We start from the raw sequence: 20185 nt of genomic DNA, 5'->3' as shown, positions 1-20185 counted from the left end.
TAAAATCACACATGAAGACATTAAAACAGCCATTGTGAGAGCAAACAACATAAAGTTTATTAAAAAATTGACAAAAATGTCCTCACTTTTGTCAATAAAACAGTTTATTCCATGGAGGCACGTGGCGTGCTCACGCTTTACCTGGAAATTGCGTCATTCCGGATACGCCCACTATGTTGACGTGTAGCAATGGGATCGAGATTTGGGTTCAGGATTTCGCGTGGACCAATCACTAAGCAGTGCGTGGAACACGGTGGGCAGGCTCTAGCGTTACATTGGGACCAGTCGTCAAGACGGTGGAAAGTAATTACCGGAAGCTTAGAGGTGTCTCCTTCATAACAAGAGCACATAACTAGTTCAGCTCCTTTAATCAATAACACCAACTTTATACGACCCCCCCTGCGAAATTAGAAAATGTCAATGATAACAATTTTAATATATAAATATAAATGTGTTCTTTATTTCCAATTCAATCAACTGTAGGGAAAAACTAATAACTTGCGCTCGGTCGCTTTATCGTCAGTCTTCGATTGGTTTTCATCCCAAAAGGTAACCGGTTACAGTATACTTGGTTTTAAGTAACTTGACCACAGTTTTTCTCCCGGTCGCGGCTTCAGTGGATCCAATGAGGTGACGCCGCGTTCCGGGCCCGACAACTGAGAACAAGCCGGTGATAAGGGGAACCAAAACTACCGAGTGTGACAACAAAGAAGCTCTGAATAAAGATACCAACCGAGAAACTAACCTCATAACCCGCCTGGAAAAGCACAGTATGTTGGTGTCTTTCACTTTTATTTGTGCCGACTGAAGACTGATTCAATGCTAGCGCTGTAGCATTATATCGATAAATGTATGCTTTTATAGTGATGGTTTTGCAGACAGTATACTAGCTAACTGTAGCCTTCAACTTCTGTTAGTGGTCTTTGTATCAGCGTATCGGTACTTTTGTTTAGAGCGTACACTTCTGGTCCAGCTGTACTTGAGTAGACCGTTTACTGGTGTGTATCTCACCTGGCTCTGTAATGGTCAGGAGCGTGTTGGTCATCTTATCGTTAGCCAGCACGTATAGAGGTTCGGAAAAGCTAAAAAAGCGGTGGCGTATTAATATGTAATAAAATGAAAAAGTAAGGCTTTCTGGTGTACATCCGTTTTTCATTCATGTGTCATATCTCGATGGGTACTAGAAGTTTCTATTTGTGTTCCTTTTTGTTTTCTCCCTTTAACAAAAGCATTGTGCAGGTACTTGTGTGGATCTGAAGCTGTGGCTTCAGCACACTGTTTGACAATGCTATTAATGCCACGTGTTCAGAATAGTGTATGCCTAAGTAGGTGGAATCAGGTGCAATACATGTTTTTCATATCCTTAAGCCAAGGTCATCACCAGGCGAGGACACATTAAAACTTTTGGACAGTTGTTTAAAAACCGACACACAGCAGATAAAACAAGTCTGTTTTATCAAGACATATACTCTACAGTTGAAAAACGTTCAAGAAAAGTATAGGATAAATGAGCAAAAGAACATCTTAAAGCTTATGTGAGGATACTTGTTAGGACCAGCTAGGGTATATATCAGTTCTGCTAATGCCTTTATTTTTTTACTAAAATGTTTCCCTTTTCTGATTTTTACAGCTAGTGATGGAGGGTAGAAAGCTGGTGCCGGCTGCTCTCTTCTGTCTTGTTCTGGCAATGTTCCCTTCTCACATAGGTAACATAATAATTTAGCTTGACTTTTCTTCTGGTACTTAAGGTTAACAGTAACCATAGGTTACTGTTAAAAGCAGCACAGTTTGAAACATGGTCTCATTGATGAACACATGCAGTGGAATAGAAAAAGTACACTGTAGGTAGGTGTTAGCTGTCTGCCTGCTTTACTTAACAATTGATCTTTTTGTCTCCAGTGACCGTGGCTGTCATGTCAGTTGACCTGGGCAGCGAGTGGATGAAAATAGCAATAGTTAAACCTGGCGTGCCAATGGAGATTGTTCTAAACAAGTGAGAGCACATTCCCAAATAGAGAAAATGGCACCATTGCGTTCCTTATTTCTTGTATATGCTCAAAAATAGAAGAAAAGCATGCGTTGCTACCATTGTATGTATTGTCTTTTCCATCAGGGAGTCGAGGAGGAAAACACCCACAGTTGTATGTCTCAAGGAGAACGAGAGACTTTTTGGAGACAGTGCAATGGGAGTAGTAAGACTTCTTCTAAAATTTCCAGAATTGACTTAATCGGCTAAATCACAACTGCATATTCAGATATTGCCATGTATGCTGTTAATGTTTCCATGCTTTGTACCACATTTCAGTCCGTCAAGAACCCCAAAAGTGTTTATAGACATCTCCAAAGCCTCCTGGGTAAAAAGCATGAGAACCTCCAGGTGGCACTCTACCAGAAACGTTTTCCTGAACACCATCTGCAGTTGGACCCAGTGAGAGGCACTGTCCACTTTAAAAACTCAGAGTGAGCCTCTTTATATGCTACCTTGTTTTTATTTATTCACTACACATTCACGCATATTCATATTACAAAATCTGTATACACTAGGAACAGATGTAAAGTAAACACCAAAAGTGTGTTATTGTGTGCTACCAGTGTGGCTTCACAGCTTTGACATTGATTCTTGGATCTCTGGAATTTCACTGGTCAATGCCATTCCTCCAGAAATTATTACCTGATTTTGTGTTTTGTTGTTGAGAGTTCTGCCTAACACAGGGGTGGGCAATTCCAGGCCTCGAGGGCCGGTGTCCTGCAGGTTTTAGATCTCACCCTGGGTCAACACACCTGAATAAAATGATTAGCTCATTACCAGGCCTCTGGAGAACTTCAGGACATGTTGAGAAGCTAATTTAGCCATTTAAATCAGCTGTGTTGGTTTAAGGACACATCTAAAACCTGCAGGGACACCGGCCCTTGAGGCCTGGAGTTGCCCACCCCTGGCCTAACACATCAGTCCAGAATTTTACCGATGTTATTAATCGGTTATTACCAGAAACACAACACTCTCCTAGTGAGGCTCACCTAAGTGTATTATGTTTCTGTCAGAGAAATGCAGTACACACCAGAGGAGCTCTTGGGGATGGTCCTTAATTACTCTCGTGGACTGGCTCAGGACTTTGCAGGTTAGTTTGCTTGACGCAGATGATGTATCATTGTGAGGCATGTTCACATATGTTCAGGACATATTAAAAAATAAAAACATTCTCTTCAATTCACAGAACAGACAATCAAAGATGCAGTGATCACTGTCCCAGCCTTCTTCAACCAGGCAGAGCGCAGGGCAGTCCTGCATGCTGCACACATTGCAGGTCTAAAGGTCCTTCAGCTCATCAATGACAACACGGCCGTGGCCTTAAACTATGGGGTCTTCAGGAGGAAAGATATTGACAGCACAGCTAAGGTAAAGGTTCAAGCTTCATACCTAAATACATGCATTAACTCTCATCCTACCAACACATTTTACATACGTGGACTACCAACTGGCGATCTCTGCGGACACTGCAAATAAGCAATCATAATCAACAACTACTCTTCGAGTAGATCTTCCTACATTCAGCAATTGGAGTTTTCCTCACTTGCAGAAAGATCCTTATTCCTCAGATTGGAGCTTGTATTGTGTCGTGATCATGTCAGATTCGTCTCTCATGCTTTAGCTTTTAGGTACACTAGATTTAGCAACATCTCCAATTAGGGCTGGGCCATATTATACCGTTCACGGTAATACCGGTATAATGTTAGGCAACGATAGGAAAATGAAATATCGCGATAGAATGGGAGTAAAACGCGCATGCGCAGTGCCTTTGTTTTCATACGCACATGGCCGATTGTTGAGTGAAATAGATGAACCAGAATTGGTTTGTAAAAATGGTGCAACTTCCGTGATGTGGAACTGGTTTGGTGTTTGTCCGTCAGATACACAACAAAGCACATTTTTTTGCAGAACATGCAAGCGGCCGTTGTTATTGTCGTATTTGTCGGACTAAGATGCTCTTAAATCTGGGAGTAATCTGGGTCCTAAACTCCGTATGCAACACTGCAGCATCACTTAGAGTTAAAAACTGTCTAAATTCTTTCATCTTTAATAAAACGATCAGCATTGCTGCTTTACCAGGTGTAACTATAAAGTTTAACTTCCAGGCATCCATGAAAACAAAAGTTATTACATTTAACGGAGTTAGAAGTTAGCAGGAAGCTAGCGGAAGTTAGCTCGCTAGTTTCGCTAGTTACCTAAGCATGATATTACATGTTCTGACTGAGAGATTTCTGAAAAAAATCAAACGTACAGCTCTGCTATCACTTCCAACATAAATGAAGACAGGAAACTAAACAGCAGTGACGTTTGTAGGGTTACTGAAGTTGGGCTAGCTGGTATATAATGATGTGCTACGTGATCGCTAGCGACACAGCTATGTTAGCATAACATAAACAGTGAAGCTGGAGGACGAACACTAACACTTTTCCACTTATAAAAGTTAACGTGAAGGTTCCTCATGGTTAGAGACAAATGCAATCGCATGGCAGGATGCTGTAAACGGACCAAACTTCAGTCAGGAGAACAACTGAGATAATCCATCCACAATACGAGGTTAGTCATTAATATACTGCAACAACATGGGAATAGAGCCGCTGCCAGAGAATTCAACATTAATGAATCAATGGTACAGAAGTGGAGGAAGCAAGAAGAATGAGTTTAATAAAGTTTGATTTATCTGACTGCTTTTTTTCGCTTAATGTGCCTTATAATCCCGTGCACCTTATGGTCCGAAAAATGCGTACTGCACACTGCAGTTTAATGTTGCAAAGCACCTCTTTTTAACTTCAGTGGATATTATACATGGTTATGCTCAGGATATGTCAGCCCATTTCTACTGGAAATGCCTTTTGGTTAAACTTTCAGCAAGGAATTTGAATTTGCACTGTTACATTTTTATAAAGCTTTAATATACATAAAAACCAGCTTCTTGTTTAAGTGAAAATAAATGGAAGGTTGTCTTTTTGTGCTAGTAATGTTGTGGAGTTGTATTTTGTCTCGCATCAATTATATCGTCGGTTATATCGTTATCGCAAATTTTCAAATATATATCGTGATAAATATTTTTGGCCATATCGCCCTGCTCTATCTCCAATTATATGACAACTTGCAGTCTGGAAAATTCCCTTTCCATTTGATTTGATTTCATTTATTTCATAAAACTTTATTAATCTCAGAAAAAGTCTGACTACAGGGCTGATTGATCAGAGGTGATATTTGATGTTGTTTAAAAATGTGATGAGTGATTACAAACTGCTGAAAGCCTGATCTCGTTCCCTTCCAGCATGTGATGTTTTATGATATGGGCTCTGGCAGCACCACTGCCACAATCGTTACCTATCAGACTGTCAAAACCAAGGAGTCCGGGACTCAGCCCCAGTTACAGATCCGAGGTGTTGGGTGAGTCCATTGATCCATGCAGCGGCACTGCCACTGACAGAGAAGCAGATATTAGAGTTGATTCTGATAATGGTCGAACAAGAAAAAAACTTGGATATACCTAAACTAAAGGAGTTTGGAACTAGAGTAGAATAGAATAAACCTTTATTATCCCACGGATAAGAAATTTCGGTGTTACACAGCTCTTATAGCAAGGGGAATATAAAATATAAAAAGAAGACACAAAATGGTCCTCTATACATAAGCAACTGAAGTTCGTATATACAGGTAACAAAAATTGTATGGAGATGCGTACAAAATGTACAGGGATATGTATAAAATGTACAGTGGTCATCTTACTCACTAGTTTGTTTGTTCAAAGGATGTTAAACTGTGTTATAAACTACCTGCTTAAAATGTAATTCAGAGATTACAAAATATTTTTTGTTGGCTCTCTTATTCTATAAGCCTGATCACAGTCTAAGTTGCAGCTATAACAAGAATGCCAAATGCAGACACAAAACTTGCCTCTTATTTTATTATCTTAACAAAGATACACGTTCTATGTACAGTCCAGTAAGCTATCTGGGTATAGTTTTTGACTGTATACTGTATATGAAATACTGCATTCATACTTCTGATCATTTTACTTCCACTTAACGTTAATAACCACCTGTTTATTTGGCATCAGTGGGAAGTTTTTCCTTTCCCATGACGCTAAAGTGCTTGCTCACAGGGATTCGTCTGATTGTTCAGTTTTTCTGTGATATTGTAAGGTTTTTACCTTACAAAGTCCAAAAAGACATAGATGAGCGAGTTTGGTGTCGAAGTATAGAGTAGGTATGGCTGTTACTTATCTGCTGCATGGAAACAGGACAGTACTGTTTCCATTGTACGCCTCTGATTTCCAGTATATCTGCCATCTGCAGAAGTTCTCTGACACCGCAGTGGCAGGAGTTGGAATACAGGGAGCTGGTGCTTCATGCGTTTGCTTGTTTATCATGTTGTAGCTGTTACTAACTAGAAAGGGTTTTGTATTTGTTGGTCAGTATTAAAACTATTAAATTGTAATTTGCTCTATAAAATAACTGCCTACTTTACATCCATCCAGACTAAAGTGTGCAAATGTGTTCTAACTTAAGGTTTGATCGGGGTTTGGGGGGCTTTGAGATGGACCTGCGACTTCGTGACCACCTGGCCAGACTGTTCAATGAGCAAAAGAAGAGCAAGAAAGATGTGCGGGAAAATCACCGGGCTATGGCCAAGCTTCTCAAAGAAGCTCAGAGGCTCAAGACTGTGCTGAGTGCAAATGTAGACTTCATGGCCCAGGTGAGTCCAGAGACAGGAACTTCAAGCACTCACTCCGTCTTACCGGTTGCGTATGTCATTGTAATGGTCTATGTTGTAGCTAAAGTCACTGTGATAAACTGCAACACATGAAAACGCTTTGCCAGAATCTCAAAATCTGAAATCCACACTGCACTCTTAAACTCGCAGAAATCTTGCACTTTCTTACTTTATCTTTTTTCTTTTTTTAAATTACCCAGGTGGAAGGTTTGATGGATGACATTGACTTCAAAGCTAAGGTGACCAGGAGTGAGTTTGAAGAACTGTGTGCCGATCTGTTTGAAAGAGTGCCTCGGCCAGTGCAGGATGCCCTGACTGCTGCAGAGATGAAACTGGTCAGTATGCTCAACGTGACAGGATGTGGGCGGATTTGGCTCCAAACATGGGATACAACAACAGAATTAGAAGTTCTGTCATCACCAGACTATTAGACGTTTTATGTTTGTGACAACAGGAGGATATTGAGCAGGTGATTTTAGTAGGAGGCTCCACTCGTGTGCCAAAGGTCCAGGAAGTGCTCCTTAAAGCTGTGGGCAAGTAAGTGTTGTCCATAGAGATGTTTCCATCATTCTCAAAATTTTAATTTTCCAAACTATACTAAGTTTGTTTTCTCTACGTGCAGAGAGGAACTGGGGAAGAACATCAATGCAGATGAGGCAGCAGCCATGGGTGCAGTGTACCAGGCCGCTGCCCTGAGCAAGGCTTTTAAGGTCAAACCTTTCTTGGTTCGAGATGCAGCTGTTTTCCCCATTCAGGTCAGCATTCAGGTCCTCTGCTGCCTCAAACTGAGTGCATCATGAGTACAATCATACTTAACTGAGCTTTGATTAGTCTGATTAGAGTAATGGGAAATTCAGAGTAAAATCCATGTCAACACTGACTGCGTGACATCTCATTGTATTAGGTGGAGTTTACCCGGGAGGTGGAGGAGGAGGAAAGTGTCAAAACCTTGAAACATAACAAACGCATCCTGTTCCAGAGGATGGCAACCTACCCCCAGCGCAAGGTCATTACATTCAACCGTTACAACGATGACTTTGTTTTCAACATCAACTACGGTGACCTCAGCTTCCTCAGTCAGGAAGACCTCAGGTTGGAACTCTTTGAAAAATACTATGAAATGAGGTTCATTTTAACAGTTTATGGCAAAACCCCATAAAAAGAAGATATTTAAATGTATTCCATCCCATCAGTGTGTGCCCTCACGCTTTAATTGGATGCAAGTGTAAGGCAAAACTGTGTGCTTCTTGCTCGTGTGTCACAGTGTGTTCGGCTCTCTGAACCTGACCACAGTCAAGCTGTCTGGAGTGGGGAGTAGTTTTCAGAAGCATGCAGATGCAGAGTCGAAAGGAATTAAAGCCCACTTCAACATGGATGAAAGTGGAGTGCTCCTGCTAGACCGGGTCAGTTAAACTAACATGAGCTGCCTCACGACAGTCACTTATTCAAGTTCTGCCTTCTCCTCCTGGCAGAGTTTCAACAAAGCATTTCACTACTGTACTATCATTTGCAACTACTATTAAAAGAAGATAACTGTGCTTGTGGATTTCCTTTTTTTTAATCTTTGGCTGTAATGTTGGTAATTAGGATTGATGAATTTCAAGCCAAAACATTGGACTCCAAATGTGAAATCCAAACATGGGAGGATTGACGTTCCATGCTCACATAACAGCTTTCAGTGTTAATGGAAAAACTTTGTGATATTTAAGCAAACCAATGTTTAAAAAAATGTCATTTTCATACACAGGTGGAGTCTGTCTTTGAGACTGTGGTAGAGGAGAAAGAGGAGGAATCAACATTAACTAGTAGGTTTCTTGCAAACATGAGCCAGTGCTTGAATCCATTCTCAACTCATACTGCTAACATGAGGGGACTAACCCCAGACTGATATCTTGTGATGAAACTTTGACTGCAGCCAGACATCCAGTTAAAGCTGACACAAGCATCTGATACTGTTACATAAAAAGCTCTCTACTACAAAGTAGAAAAATGTAGCTTGACAGAGAAGTTAAATTGTTGGATTCTTGCTGATGTTTAGCACATAAGTTGATTAAGGCTCTGTGCCCTTTACTTTCTGCTTCCTGCCTTATTTGCTCATTATGCTAATGTGATAGCTAGTATTTAGTCACAGCTCGGACTCCTTTGGTGTCAGTAACAGTAACTGTTCAAAATTATTAGCGCTAAGACCAGCTTTATCAGTTGCAGTCATAGCAGAGGAGTTTATGCACTCCAGCAGCCAGGTCATTTTTAATTAAAAAGTTAATCATCTTAAATATTTTTGATGTTAAGATAAAAATTAATACGTTTACTTTTATTGAGTGACCTAAAGTCTGTTATAGAATAACTGCAAACACCTGTAGATGAGAACCCTCGTTCCTTGGCGACTCACTGCTCTTGTCCATCATTAACTCCTTTTTTTTTTTTCCACTCACTTATGTTTCACTACTTCTGTTATGCAGCACACAGGAAGTTCTGCTCGTTTTGATTGATTTGACATCGTATGTACTTTTGCAATGGCCTATATTGTAGAGCGTGTGAGTTGTCGTATTTAACTGAGGGAACGATTTGCTGTCTTCCAGAACTCGGTAACACCATTTCCACTTTGTTTGGAGGAGGATCGTCAGAACCTGCTCCAAATGTAACTGAACCTGTTCAGGTAACGTCACCTATAAAAAGCAATACATGCTGGTCTAGGAATGTTAATACGTTCTTGCCAAGTGTGATTTAAGGGTCGGCATGGCATTGGCTCTTGATTTGTTGTGCCTAGGATGAGGAGGAAGTACCTCCAGAATCTGGGAAGGACAGCAAGGATGAGGACGGCAAGGATGAGAATCACAAAGACAAGGCTACCAGTGAGAAACCCAGTGATTCAGAGAAGAATTCAAGTGAAGACAAAAACCAAGAAAAAGCCAAAGAGGCAGGAAGCACGACCGAGGCCAAGGTAAGAGCTTCATTTATAATACTCTGTGAAATGCCTCGGTCTGAATTCAAATGCTGACATTTATCTGCCTGTGCACCTTTTTAAAATTTTGTGTAGTGTTTGGTGAAAATGTATATTCATGAGAGATTAGCCTTCACAAAGCTGTTATTGATATTACCCATCTGTCTCCCGGCGAAGGAGGAAAAAGACGGAGACAAATCTGTAAACACTGAGGTGGAGAAGAAGGCCAGACCTCAGAAAAAGAGCAAAATCTCTGAAGAAATCACACTGGAACTCCTTATCAATGACATTGTTGATCCCACGGCCGATGACCTGACATCCTCTAAGAAAAAGTACAGCTTGATTTTCATTTATTTTCTGTTTTGGTTTCCTGGTTTTCTCAGCTAAAGGAGTCTTTGTGTGATTTCAGACTGCAGGATTTGACAGACCGAGATCTGGCCAAACAGGAACGAGAGAAAACACTCAACAGCTTGGAAGCTTTTATATTTGAGACACAGGTAAACAACATGAACATCCTGTGTGTACCTGTTTATGTTTATTTATTTACTGCAAGTGTTTTCTATCTGACATTCACACAGAAATACCCCAGCCCTCCCTCTCCCTGGCCATCACCCAGGAACTTTGATTCCAAACTTTTTTGTGTTAGGGAATGGCGACATGAAGGCTGAAAACATGTTAGCTTTTGGACCTTCTGATACTGAGCTAGGTCCGGAAGGGCTGAAGAAAGCTTGCTGGAAGTGATGTTGTAGTTCATGGACTGATGGTTTTGCTTCTGCTGTTGAGAACATCACTCTCTAGACTGGGAGAGAGGCAGCAGTGGTGGTGAAGAGCTGGTTAGTGGTGAGGTGAATGGCTTGTTGATAGGCAGGGTTTGAGTGCAGGGGTGTGGCTATGAAACTCTGAGTCCTAAGCATCCCAGAAACGACACAGAAAGTCATAAAGTCAAACATAATTTTTAAAAACACCAGTATAGGCTCATGAGGCCCTGATGGTAAAAAACTACATTTCCGCAAAATGACGTCACTTCTGGTTTCGGGCAGGACATGGCGGACATGCGATAGTTCGCGCTGATGGACGTAGGAAGTGTTACAAACAGCTGATCGGATCGGCAAAGTGTTCCTGGAATATTATGTTTTTGTTGCTGCAAGCAGTGTTGGTCAAGTTACTTGAAAAAAGTAATCAGTAACTAATTACTGATTACTTCCCCCAAAAAGTAATCCCGTTACTTTACTGATTACTTATTTTCAAAAGTAATTAATTACTTAGTTACTTAGTTACTTTTTAAAAACACGATTTACAACCTGAAGAGGTGATAAAGCGATAGATCTACTTTCTACATTCTACTTTTTCTGCATAATCCATCATACAAAATGTAATCAAATGGAAAAGTCTCTTTTTTTAAACTTGTTTTATTAGTTTTAATCTTTTAACTTTATGCATCAAGCAAAAATTAAATTATATGCAACATTCACTGACTGGAAGAAATTTGTTTAACATTTAAACCTAATTTTTGCACATTCCAGCACATAAAATAAAATATTTTTTTGTGTTTACACTCACTCTTTCAAATAAATGCAAGTAAAACACAGCAGAAAATATATAAAATCAAAGACTAGCGGTTCTGTTGCTCTATTCTCACCTATAAAGCAGGAGTGGCGTAGGCGGAGGTTAGGGTGCAGGTGTGCCACAGCGGTCAGTTGAAGAATCCGCGAGTTTCTCTCTGAATTTCACATTACGTCGTAGGGCACTAGGTGCTTGCTCGGAAGTTAAGGGGTTTTTTTTCGCTGTAAAAAGAAGTTTTCTTCCCACGCAGTGATCAGCGGACGCTAATGTTTTTGTCACTTTTTATGGAATCAAACTCAAAGTAAGGTCAGTACTTCCACGCTTTAAACGCTGCACGCTCATACTCTCTCCCGCACTCGATATATTATCCATTGTTCATCTGCACACAGCTGTTGCCACAAACATCGCACTCGCTTACGTCACTGTCATGAGACACTCTCGCAAGAAAATCACGGTTTTAGTAACGCAGTGTGCTTACGGGAAAGTAACAGTAATCTAATTACTGTTTTTGCAATGGTAATCCCTTACTTTACTCGTTACTCGAAAAAGTAATCGGATTACAGTAACTCGTTACAAGTAACGCGTTACTGCCCATCTCTGGCTGCAAGTGCTTTTTATTCAGTTTTTGCAAAGCTATATGTGGAAGGAAACTCTGACTTAGGACAAGCTGATGGCATAAGATGTAAGTACAACTCCTCCGGTTTCATATGCAAAAAAAATTATTGCGCTAGCTTACGTGGTTGCAGTGCTACCGGGATTTAAAAATAGTTATGCAAAACGGAGCGTGCCCGCTCCGACCGGCTTTAAAGGGTTAATAAACTCAGCCGTCTGCTCCTTGCTATCTAAAATATAACAGGACATTTGCGTAAATTCTCGATCATCTCACACTTCTGTTTAATCAGTTTTCCGTTTGACGTTTGTTCAGCTGTAATCTCAGCCAAACCGATTTACTCACAAAGAAATAAAATACTGAAAAAAGCCAAACAATAACATTTTTAGGTTATCTAAGTGACTTATATTTCATGTTTAACCTGAGTAGCGAAAGACCGCGGGGAGTTTGAAAACGATGTGCCGGGAGTTCGCTGTTCTCGCCCTGACTAGCTATTGAGCTGGTGGGTAACAGACGTCTCCAAAAACGTCGGAGCATTTTTGCAAATATGTGATGTCTTGTTTGAAGCTGAAGGATGTGGCCCCTAAATTTGGACACAGTGGGGGCTGCATCCTCCCAAGGCCTATTACGTCACAGCGATGTGACGAAGGCTGTCCAAATTTGTAGACTCCTCCAACGGAGTCAAGGCTCGCTAGAGCCGGCGAGAACCGCGGCACATCATTTTCAGAAAAAATAAGGCGACTAGTCAACTAATCGTTTGTGGTAGCCTTATTAAAGACCCTCAAGGTCACCTTACAACAAAATAAAAACATCAGGTAAACAAAAACTAAAAAAAAGAAGTTAAACAAGGTAAAAAATAGACTAAGACTGTGTCATGATAAAGCATATAGATGGGTTTTAAGATGCCAAGCAGAGTGCTGTTGTGTCTTTTGAGATGTGAAGGTGATGGCTGACAATGACAAAGCTTGAGTGCAGGGCCGCTCTTACAGCAACAGGGATAAAAGAATGAAAACAAATTCCTCTTACCATTTTGGCAATATCTGCTGGGGGCAGGAGCGTAGGAGGATGCTAATTCTTTGCCCCACTTCTTCCTTGCAGCCCATGCAGAAGGAACATAGCCACCATCCCAGGAGAATGAGAAACTGATTTTGAAACTCCTCGGATGCTGCGTCCACTGGGTCCATTCTGAGCAGAGTGTACAGTCATTAGGTGGAGTGTGAGGAGTGAGAGCTCAAATATAGGACACGAACACAGGCAGGCAGAATTATAATCTATAGAAACAACACAGTGGGTCCACATGAACTGGCATTCAGACAAAGAACAAGACTCTAAATACATAGAACGTGTGACAGCGGGGGAGAGGGACATATGGCTGAAAGGGAAGCAAAACTAAAAGTAAAGCATAAGGAACAGGCACTCTTAAAAATAAAGCATTAAGTGAGAAAACAGACACATGCATGAATGTACACAAGAGGTTATTTCAAGTTTCTGTATTAACCCTAAAGCATGGGTGTCAGACTCATTTTACATGGTGGGCCACATGTAGCTCACTTCGATCTTAAGCAGGCCGGACCAGTGAAACTCTCGTCACTGTCAGTGTAAAGAAGTTACATGTTTAATTGTTTTTCTGCATAATGAAGAAAAAGCTGCTGTGACAAAGGTAGAAATCTGCCAGCATGAAAAAGTTCTGGTAGCTCACTGCCCAGAGGCTGCCCAGCTTTGTTTTTTGTTTTTTGTTTTTTTAACTGTAGTTGTGGAAAAAAAAAACTTGAAATTTCTATAGTCTGTTTTTCACAAAGTTAGAAAGGTTTTATTAGAGACATAGCTTTTGCAAGCAGTGTTTCACAAATTATGCCAAATTGGCATCCTTTGCTGCTGGTTCAGTGAATTTTGGTCTAAGAATGATGAAACCTGCAGTTTCAGAATCTGTGAGATGTCAGCTTACAGCACCGGTAAACAGACATGTGGATCGTGTTTACGTCTTTTTATGGAATCTCCTGCTCTTTAATCGTTTGGTGTTTTACCTGTTTGGTGGTTGTTGAAATGGTTTTGTTGCTGAGATTTTGAAGTTTCTGTGGATACCACACGTCTATATTTAAATATATAGAGATATGGAACATTCCGTTTAACCTAATGTTCTCCCTCTCGCCCCCAGTACTGGGTAGCATTGAGTTTCAATAAGTTAATTGTTTATTGCTCAATTACTTTGTTTAGTGCGAATGGCCATATGGGAAGTTTTAATCATTAAGAAAAACTGTAAATACAGTTACAAGTCCATTTGTGTCTGTGTGCGGTGAGCACAGATCGCGCAAGTTAGGAATTCCAAATAACTTCAAGCGCACATTCAGGCCTATGAAGACTCACTTAGACACTCAGGCACTCTGTATCATTGACATGCAACCAGATGCTGCTAATTTTATGTTTTTGCTTGTTTCTTCACTTTTTCCCAACACGCTTGCATTTAAATCTGGCCCCCCATCTCTCTGTGTACCTGGCTGGTACTACTATACTTGCTGTCTTCAGAATGTCTGCCCCTCCTTCTTTCACATAATGGTATGATCCCAGTCTGACTTTGAGTCTGACTGGGCACATGGTGTGTCCATCAAAATAAAGTCCCACCCCCACTTGCATGGATTCTCAGCAGACCTAAAGACTTGTATACCAGCGATTAATAACTGACATATGAAACTATGTGGCACCCAGGCTGTACGTTTGACACCCCTGCTCTGAAGCAACCGGGAACTAGGACTAGAGTGAAAATTTCAAAGTTAAAAACAAATATACAACAAAATAAGAAATTAAATTCTTTTTCCCCATGTAAGGGTTCAGTATGCTCTTTTTCCAGGACAAGCTGTACCAGGAGGATTACCAGCAGGTGGTAACCGAGGAGGAGCAGGGACAGATCTCAGCCAAGCTGAAAGAGGTGTCTGAGTGGATGGATGAGGATGGCTATGCTGCCACCACCAAACAGCTGAGAGAAAAACTCTTTCAGCTGAAGAGCCTGTGCAAGGACATGTTTTTCAGGGTTGACGAACGACGCAAGTGGCCGGAGCACCTGGCCCGCCTGGAAAGCCTGCTCAATAGCTCCAGTTTCTTCTTAAAGTAAGTGGTTAGAAGGAAGGAAATGTAAAGTTAGTCATGAGCCAGTCGTTGACTGAGTTTTTGTTCTCTTAAAGGAGTGCGAGGCTGATCCCAGAAGATGATCAGATCTTTACTGACGTCGAGCTAAACATGCTAGAAAAAGTCATCAATGAAACAGTGGTAGGTGGTGACAAGCTTTTTCTTGCCTGAAAGCCTGTGTATCTGAAAAGCCTTTCCTCTTGAGAGAAATCCAGGGTTTCTCGCCCAGACTTTACATGCCTGTTCACATGGGCTGAATTTGTTGCTATGTTTATAACTGAGCTTCGTGTGTGAAGTCACCTCTGCTTACTTTAGGTGTGGAAGAACGAGACGACAGCAGAGCAGGAGAAACGCTCTCCAAAAGAGCGACCGGTCTTGTTGTCCAAAGACATAGAGTCCAAACGGACTCTTCTTGAGCGAGAGGTCAACTACTTGTTTAACAAGGCCAAGTTTGCCAAGCCTAAACCCAAAGCCAAAAACAGTACAAGCACAGATAAAAGCAGCAAGGCTAACAGCACAGCTGAAGAAAATGTCAGCCCTCCTATAGAGGAAAGCACAGACACCAAGAGTGGTGGGTCAAACAGAAAAACACACATTCTTTCCCCATTATTCTGTTAAACTAATTAGAAGTGTATTAAAAGAACTTCATTATATCTTTTTTTTTCTTAAATTTAGATACAGGAAGTTCAGAAGAGATACCATCTGATGAAACCCCATCCACTGAGAGTACTCTCGACAGCCAGTCACAACCTAAAGAAGAATCCGCAACTACAGGTTTGTACACCACACCTGTTAATTAGTGTTAGTTAATGGAGCCAATTAATGGTTTGACAATCTTACTGCTTCCATAGAAACTGGAAGCCAAAGTAGCAGTCAGATCCTCCTAATCAAATGTAGTTGATTAACTAATGATCCACCTGTGACCACATGTATACAAACTTTGACCAAGAACCAAGCTGAGGTGGGTGTCTCCCGAGTAGAACCCGGGATAGATTTGGGACCCGCTGGTGAGACTATATCTATCGGCTGGCTTGAGACACCTCCGGCAGACTTCAACACCTAAAAATATAATTTCACTCACTCACCACTGTATCTCCAGCTTGCAGAGAGAACATGGTCATAGTGGAGCTTTTACTGTTTTGCATATTTATGGTTCCGATCTCTGTCCTTTTTTCCAGGAAAACTGGAGAGAACCCAACCTGAAAACCACATAGAGGATGAATTATAACAGCTGGAACTGTAGAAGAAAAAATATTTATTGACAGTGTCTAAATGTTCAGCTTCTCTCTCAGACTGTTTTTTTTGTTTTTTTTTTTTGTTTTTTTTGTCTCGTTGACTCATTTGTTGAACCTCTGGACACACGGTGAATAGGAACTGGACATTTTTCTGCTCCTTGTCTCCACTTGAGTGTTTCATCTTCATGGATTCTATAAATGAGAAGTAGTTTCACATGAATCAAGCCCCAGACTGCATTCTTCCTGACAAAATGCCTTTTCACCATTATCTTATCAATGCTAATCCAGAGGGAGCTGTTTGGCTAGTTTAAAATGTCTTTAATAACAATATTTGATGTTTTAAGTTGGTGGATATACAAACCAAGTTAGTGCAGCACTTAACAGTTTTGGTTACAGTCACAGCGGATACAGTGTTCTTGTTTTTGCACCAACCTATAATTCCTTTGGCCCTTTAAATTGCTGCCAAAAGTGTCATCTAGTATATTAAGCATATGTAAAACTATAAGAATGAAAAATGTGTTAATTTATTGAAACTTTAACTACACATAATGTAGAGGAAGCCCCTATGTTTTTCAGCTAAAATTCTGAATCCAATGTTATCAGAAACATCCAGTGTAATGTTCAGAGGGTGGGATCCTGCCCTTCAGGGACAACTCGCTTATTTCTTTTTTTTTCTTTTTTTTTAAACATTTTTCCTAAAATTCTGCTACTCAATGGACATTTTATTTATTGGTAAATGTTCCGACATGTTATCCACCAGCAGCACTTACAGATATTCACATGGTAGTGTCCTTTATGTGGCCCTTAGTTTTGATAGTGGACTGCCCCCGTGTGTGCAGACAAAACAAGATAAATACTGAGCTCCCAAATGGTGATGATTTAACAGTTCAACAGTGAGTTCACGCATCTGCCTCCTGCTGTCATGATATGGCTGGATTTCAAAGACGTTTTCTACTGATGCTAATAAAGCTTTTGACAAGTGCTTCGATGTTGTTTTATGATGCCAGTCACACTGAGTGCTTTCAGAGTCTTCATATAAGCTGCTAGTAGAAGTGTTTAGCTTTTTGTTTACATAACAGTGTGGTGCACATGTTTGCACCATTTTTCCTGTTAGAACACGGGAGTAAGGGGTTTGGGTCTGCTATATCCTTCTCTGTACTCTGAATAATGCAAAAGAAATCAGGGTGGAACCAAGAATAAAATTTGGAATGGGAGATGGAAACGATTCCTGTATTCCTAAACTTAATAAAAATATTTTTGTTTGTAATTTTAAGACACTTTGAAGAGTAATGTATATGTTCCTCAGTTTTTGTAAGTGTCTTAGTAAGGCTGAACTGGGGTTGAACTGCATAGTCCCTGATTTACCATACTGTGTATGTTTAATATATGTACCTTTACAACTAAATTAAGGAAAAGATTTTAAAAGTGGCTTGGTTTGTAATTATTGAGGCTGCTCATTCAAAAACTGAAACAAAGTGAAAGGTGACATGAATCCTCCTGTCATTAGGATTATTACATTAAGAACTGAGGCTGGCTGAGGGGTTTAAGAATATATATAAATCACCCCTGGTGGCCAGAAATCCCAGGGCAGTTTTTTTTCCACACTTTGTGGAAAAAAACAACAAAAAATGGCATTGCATAAAGTATCTCCCACACAAATACCAGGACAGTAAATGAAATTCACCAGAAGTTGGAGGTGTCTGAGGATAATTCTCTCCAGGATCTTTATCAGGTGGGAAACAGACTACAGGTCAGGTTTGTGGCTCTGATTTGTCAAAACCACATAGAAAGTCTTACACTTCAGACCAATGCCCAGAGTACACTGCCGTACCCACTCCAAGGCTGGTTTTATGCTCTTGTGTCACGCAGCGATTTTCACATCACATCCTGTGTCACAAGACACAATCTTTGTTGCGCTTCAGCTGACAAGCAAAAGATCTTGGACAAGGGCAATGAGGTCATTAGCTGACTGGAAGAGAGCCAAGCAGATATGAATGGATATGGAACTAATTAAAAGCTCAAATTAATATTGTGTTTGTTCGTGGTTTTCACTTCAATTTATTTTAATATTTATGGTTATCTGCTAAAAGAATATGCAGACAGAAAATTCTGGTGGTCTCTTATTTTCTTGAATTATGCATATCTGTGGCTTATGGCATATTTAGGAGACCATCAAATATTGCTGGTATGTCAATATCAGTCACAGTAGTGTTGTTGTCAGCATGTAACTGTAACCATTTTCCAACACACTATGTTGGTTGGCTGTTGTATTGAATGTGTAATATATGACTCACCACAAAGAAAACATCTATACGTGCAGTTTATGAAATGTTTGGACCCTGAAGATTAAATTATGACCAAGGCAGGTTTCATTTTTTAATTTGTGTTTGTGTAATAAACATTCATTATATTTGTAAGCTTAAGTGGAATATGTTGGTAATAACATTAAATGTTTTCCATGAATACTAATGACAATAATATTGAGCCAAGTAACAGTTAACATATACCCTGCTGCAATGAAACAGCTAAACACTCCGTGCCAAGCCTTTGTAAACAGCATATGGCTAACTACAGGATCCTTCTGATTCTCATTTTTGGTTATTTTAAAAACAGACATTGAAAATATTGTACGTATTATTGAGAAAATGCATTCACTTTCAATTCAAATGGCCCTTGCAGAACTAATACTGGCAAAGTCCAAGTGTACTATGTGTATTTGTTAATGCGTTTATGAACAACAGCATACACACGAGGACTTCAAGCACAGGAGGGTCAAGAAATTTACATCTTCCGTTTAAATCGGGAGAAAATGTTCATGAATCATAAAAGAACAAAATTTTTAGTTTATTACAGTAACGTGAACTCAAATTCATAGCAACCTACTTTGACATATTAGTCAATGTGAAATCTTGTAAACACCTCGCATTGTTCCACTGAAGGCCAATCTCTTTTGTGAAAGGAAGAATCTAAATGAAGAGAGAGGGGAAAAAATACTTAGTACCCCTGAACACAACACCACAGCCAGAGAGGCCATTTCTGCTCAGCTGTCGTTTGTTCCATCGAAGAGACGAACAGCAAAACAACAAAAATAAAGACTTAACAGATTTCTTTATTGAAACACCATGACATAAACAATAAAACACATTTGCACGTAGCAGCATTGCGAAACTAAAACATGTTCCGGCCCATACTTGGTCCACTTTAAGAATGGATTTTTCCCCCCTATGGCCGTCATCACCACCCAGCCCGCAGAGTGCCTCCATTTTCCAGAGCCAAAAAACGCAACAACAGTCAATAAAAATGTCCCGATACTGTAAGTTATAACGCAGAAACAGCAACACCATCCCCGTTCGAAAGGTTGTTTATCAAAAAAAAAATATTAAAAAAAAAAGTGGCTGGCCCCACGGGAAACCTTTTGTCCCGGCTGAATCCAGACCTCTAGGCAGTTTGTTTTGTCTGTTTTTTACTTGCTCTTGGTCGGTTTCTCCGTCTTCTTGGGAAGGAGGACAGCCTGAATGTTGGGCAGCACTCCTCCTTGGGCGATGGTCACTCCCCCCAGCAGCTTGTTGAGCTCCTCGTCGTTTCGTACTGCCAGCTGGAGGTGCCGGGGAATGATTCTGGTCTTCTTGTTGTCCCTGGCCGCATTCCCTGCGAGCTCCAGGATCTCAGCAGTCAGATACTCCAGCACGGCCGCAAGGTACACGGGAGCCCCGGCGCCGACCCGCTCCGCGTAGTTTCCTTTGCGCAGCAGCCTGTGGACTCGACCCACCGGGAACTGGAGTCCGGCTCGAGAGGAGCGGGACTTGGCCTTTGCTCGGGCTTTGCCTCCGGTCTTTCCTCTGCCAGACATCCTTGATAATGTGGCTATTGACGACGTAAACAGTATAACAACCGTACAATGACGCCCTTAGAGCTTTACGTAATGCATTCGTGAATATAGCGCTATAAACCAGAAAGCGTTC

General features: G+C 40.7%; 2 protein-coding genes across 2 annotated transcripts; one reads left to right on the top strand and one right to left on the bottom strand.

Moving 5' to 3' along the window:
• Window positions 1–597: 597 nt before the first annotated feature.
• hyou1 (hypoxia up-regulated 1) lies at window positions 598–17205 on the top strand. The gene is made up of 24 exons (XM_080867099.1): window positions 598–770; window positions 1631–1706; window positions 1900–1993; window positions 2114–2192; window positions 2306–2460; window positions 3043–3119; window positions 3216–3397; window positions 5313–5428; window positions 6550–6736; window positions 6955–7089; window positions 7209–7291; window positions 7377–7509; window positions 7659–7846; window positions 8019–8157; window positions 8502–8559; window positions 9334–9410; window positions 9522–9695; window positions 9873–10027; window positions 10105–10192; window positions 14714–14970; window positions 15045–15129; window positions 15304–15559; window positions 15664–15762; window positions 16167–17205. The coding sequence occupies exons 2-24, from the start codon at window positions 1637–1639 to the stop codon at window positions 16214–16216; spliced, it is 2937 nt and encodes a 978-aa protein (XP_080723225.1). The 5' UTR covers window positions 598–770; window positions 1631–1636; the 3' UTR covers window positions 16217–17205.
• A 2107-nt stretch (window positions 17206–19312) lies between these two features.
• On the bottom strand, window positions 19313–20159 carry h2ax1 (H2A.X variant histone family member 1). The gene has a single exon (XM_080867103.1). It carries the CDS (start codon window positions 20071–20073, stop codon window positions 19687–19689), a length of 387 nt encoding a protein of 128 aa, XP_080723229.1. The 5' UTR covers window positions 20074–20159; the 3' UTR covers window positions 19313–19686.
• Window positions 20160–20185: the final 26 nt, after the last annotated feature.

The sequence above is a fragment of the Rhamphochromis sp. 'chilingali' genome, assembly GCF_963969265.1.
Source record: "Rhamphochromis sp. 'chilingali' genome assembly, chromosome: 19".
In the NCBI taxonomy this organism is placed as follows: Eukaryota; Metazoa; Chordata; class Actinopteri; order Cichliformes; family Cichlidae; genus Rhamphochromis; species Rhamphochromis sp. 'chilingali'.
This window is presented reverse-complemented; position numbering and strand designations above follow the sequence as displayed.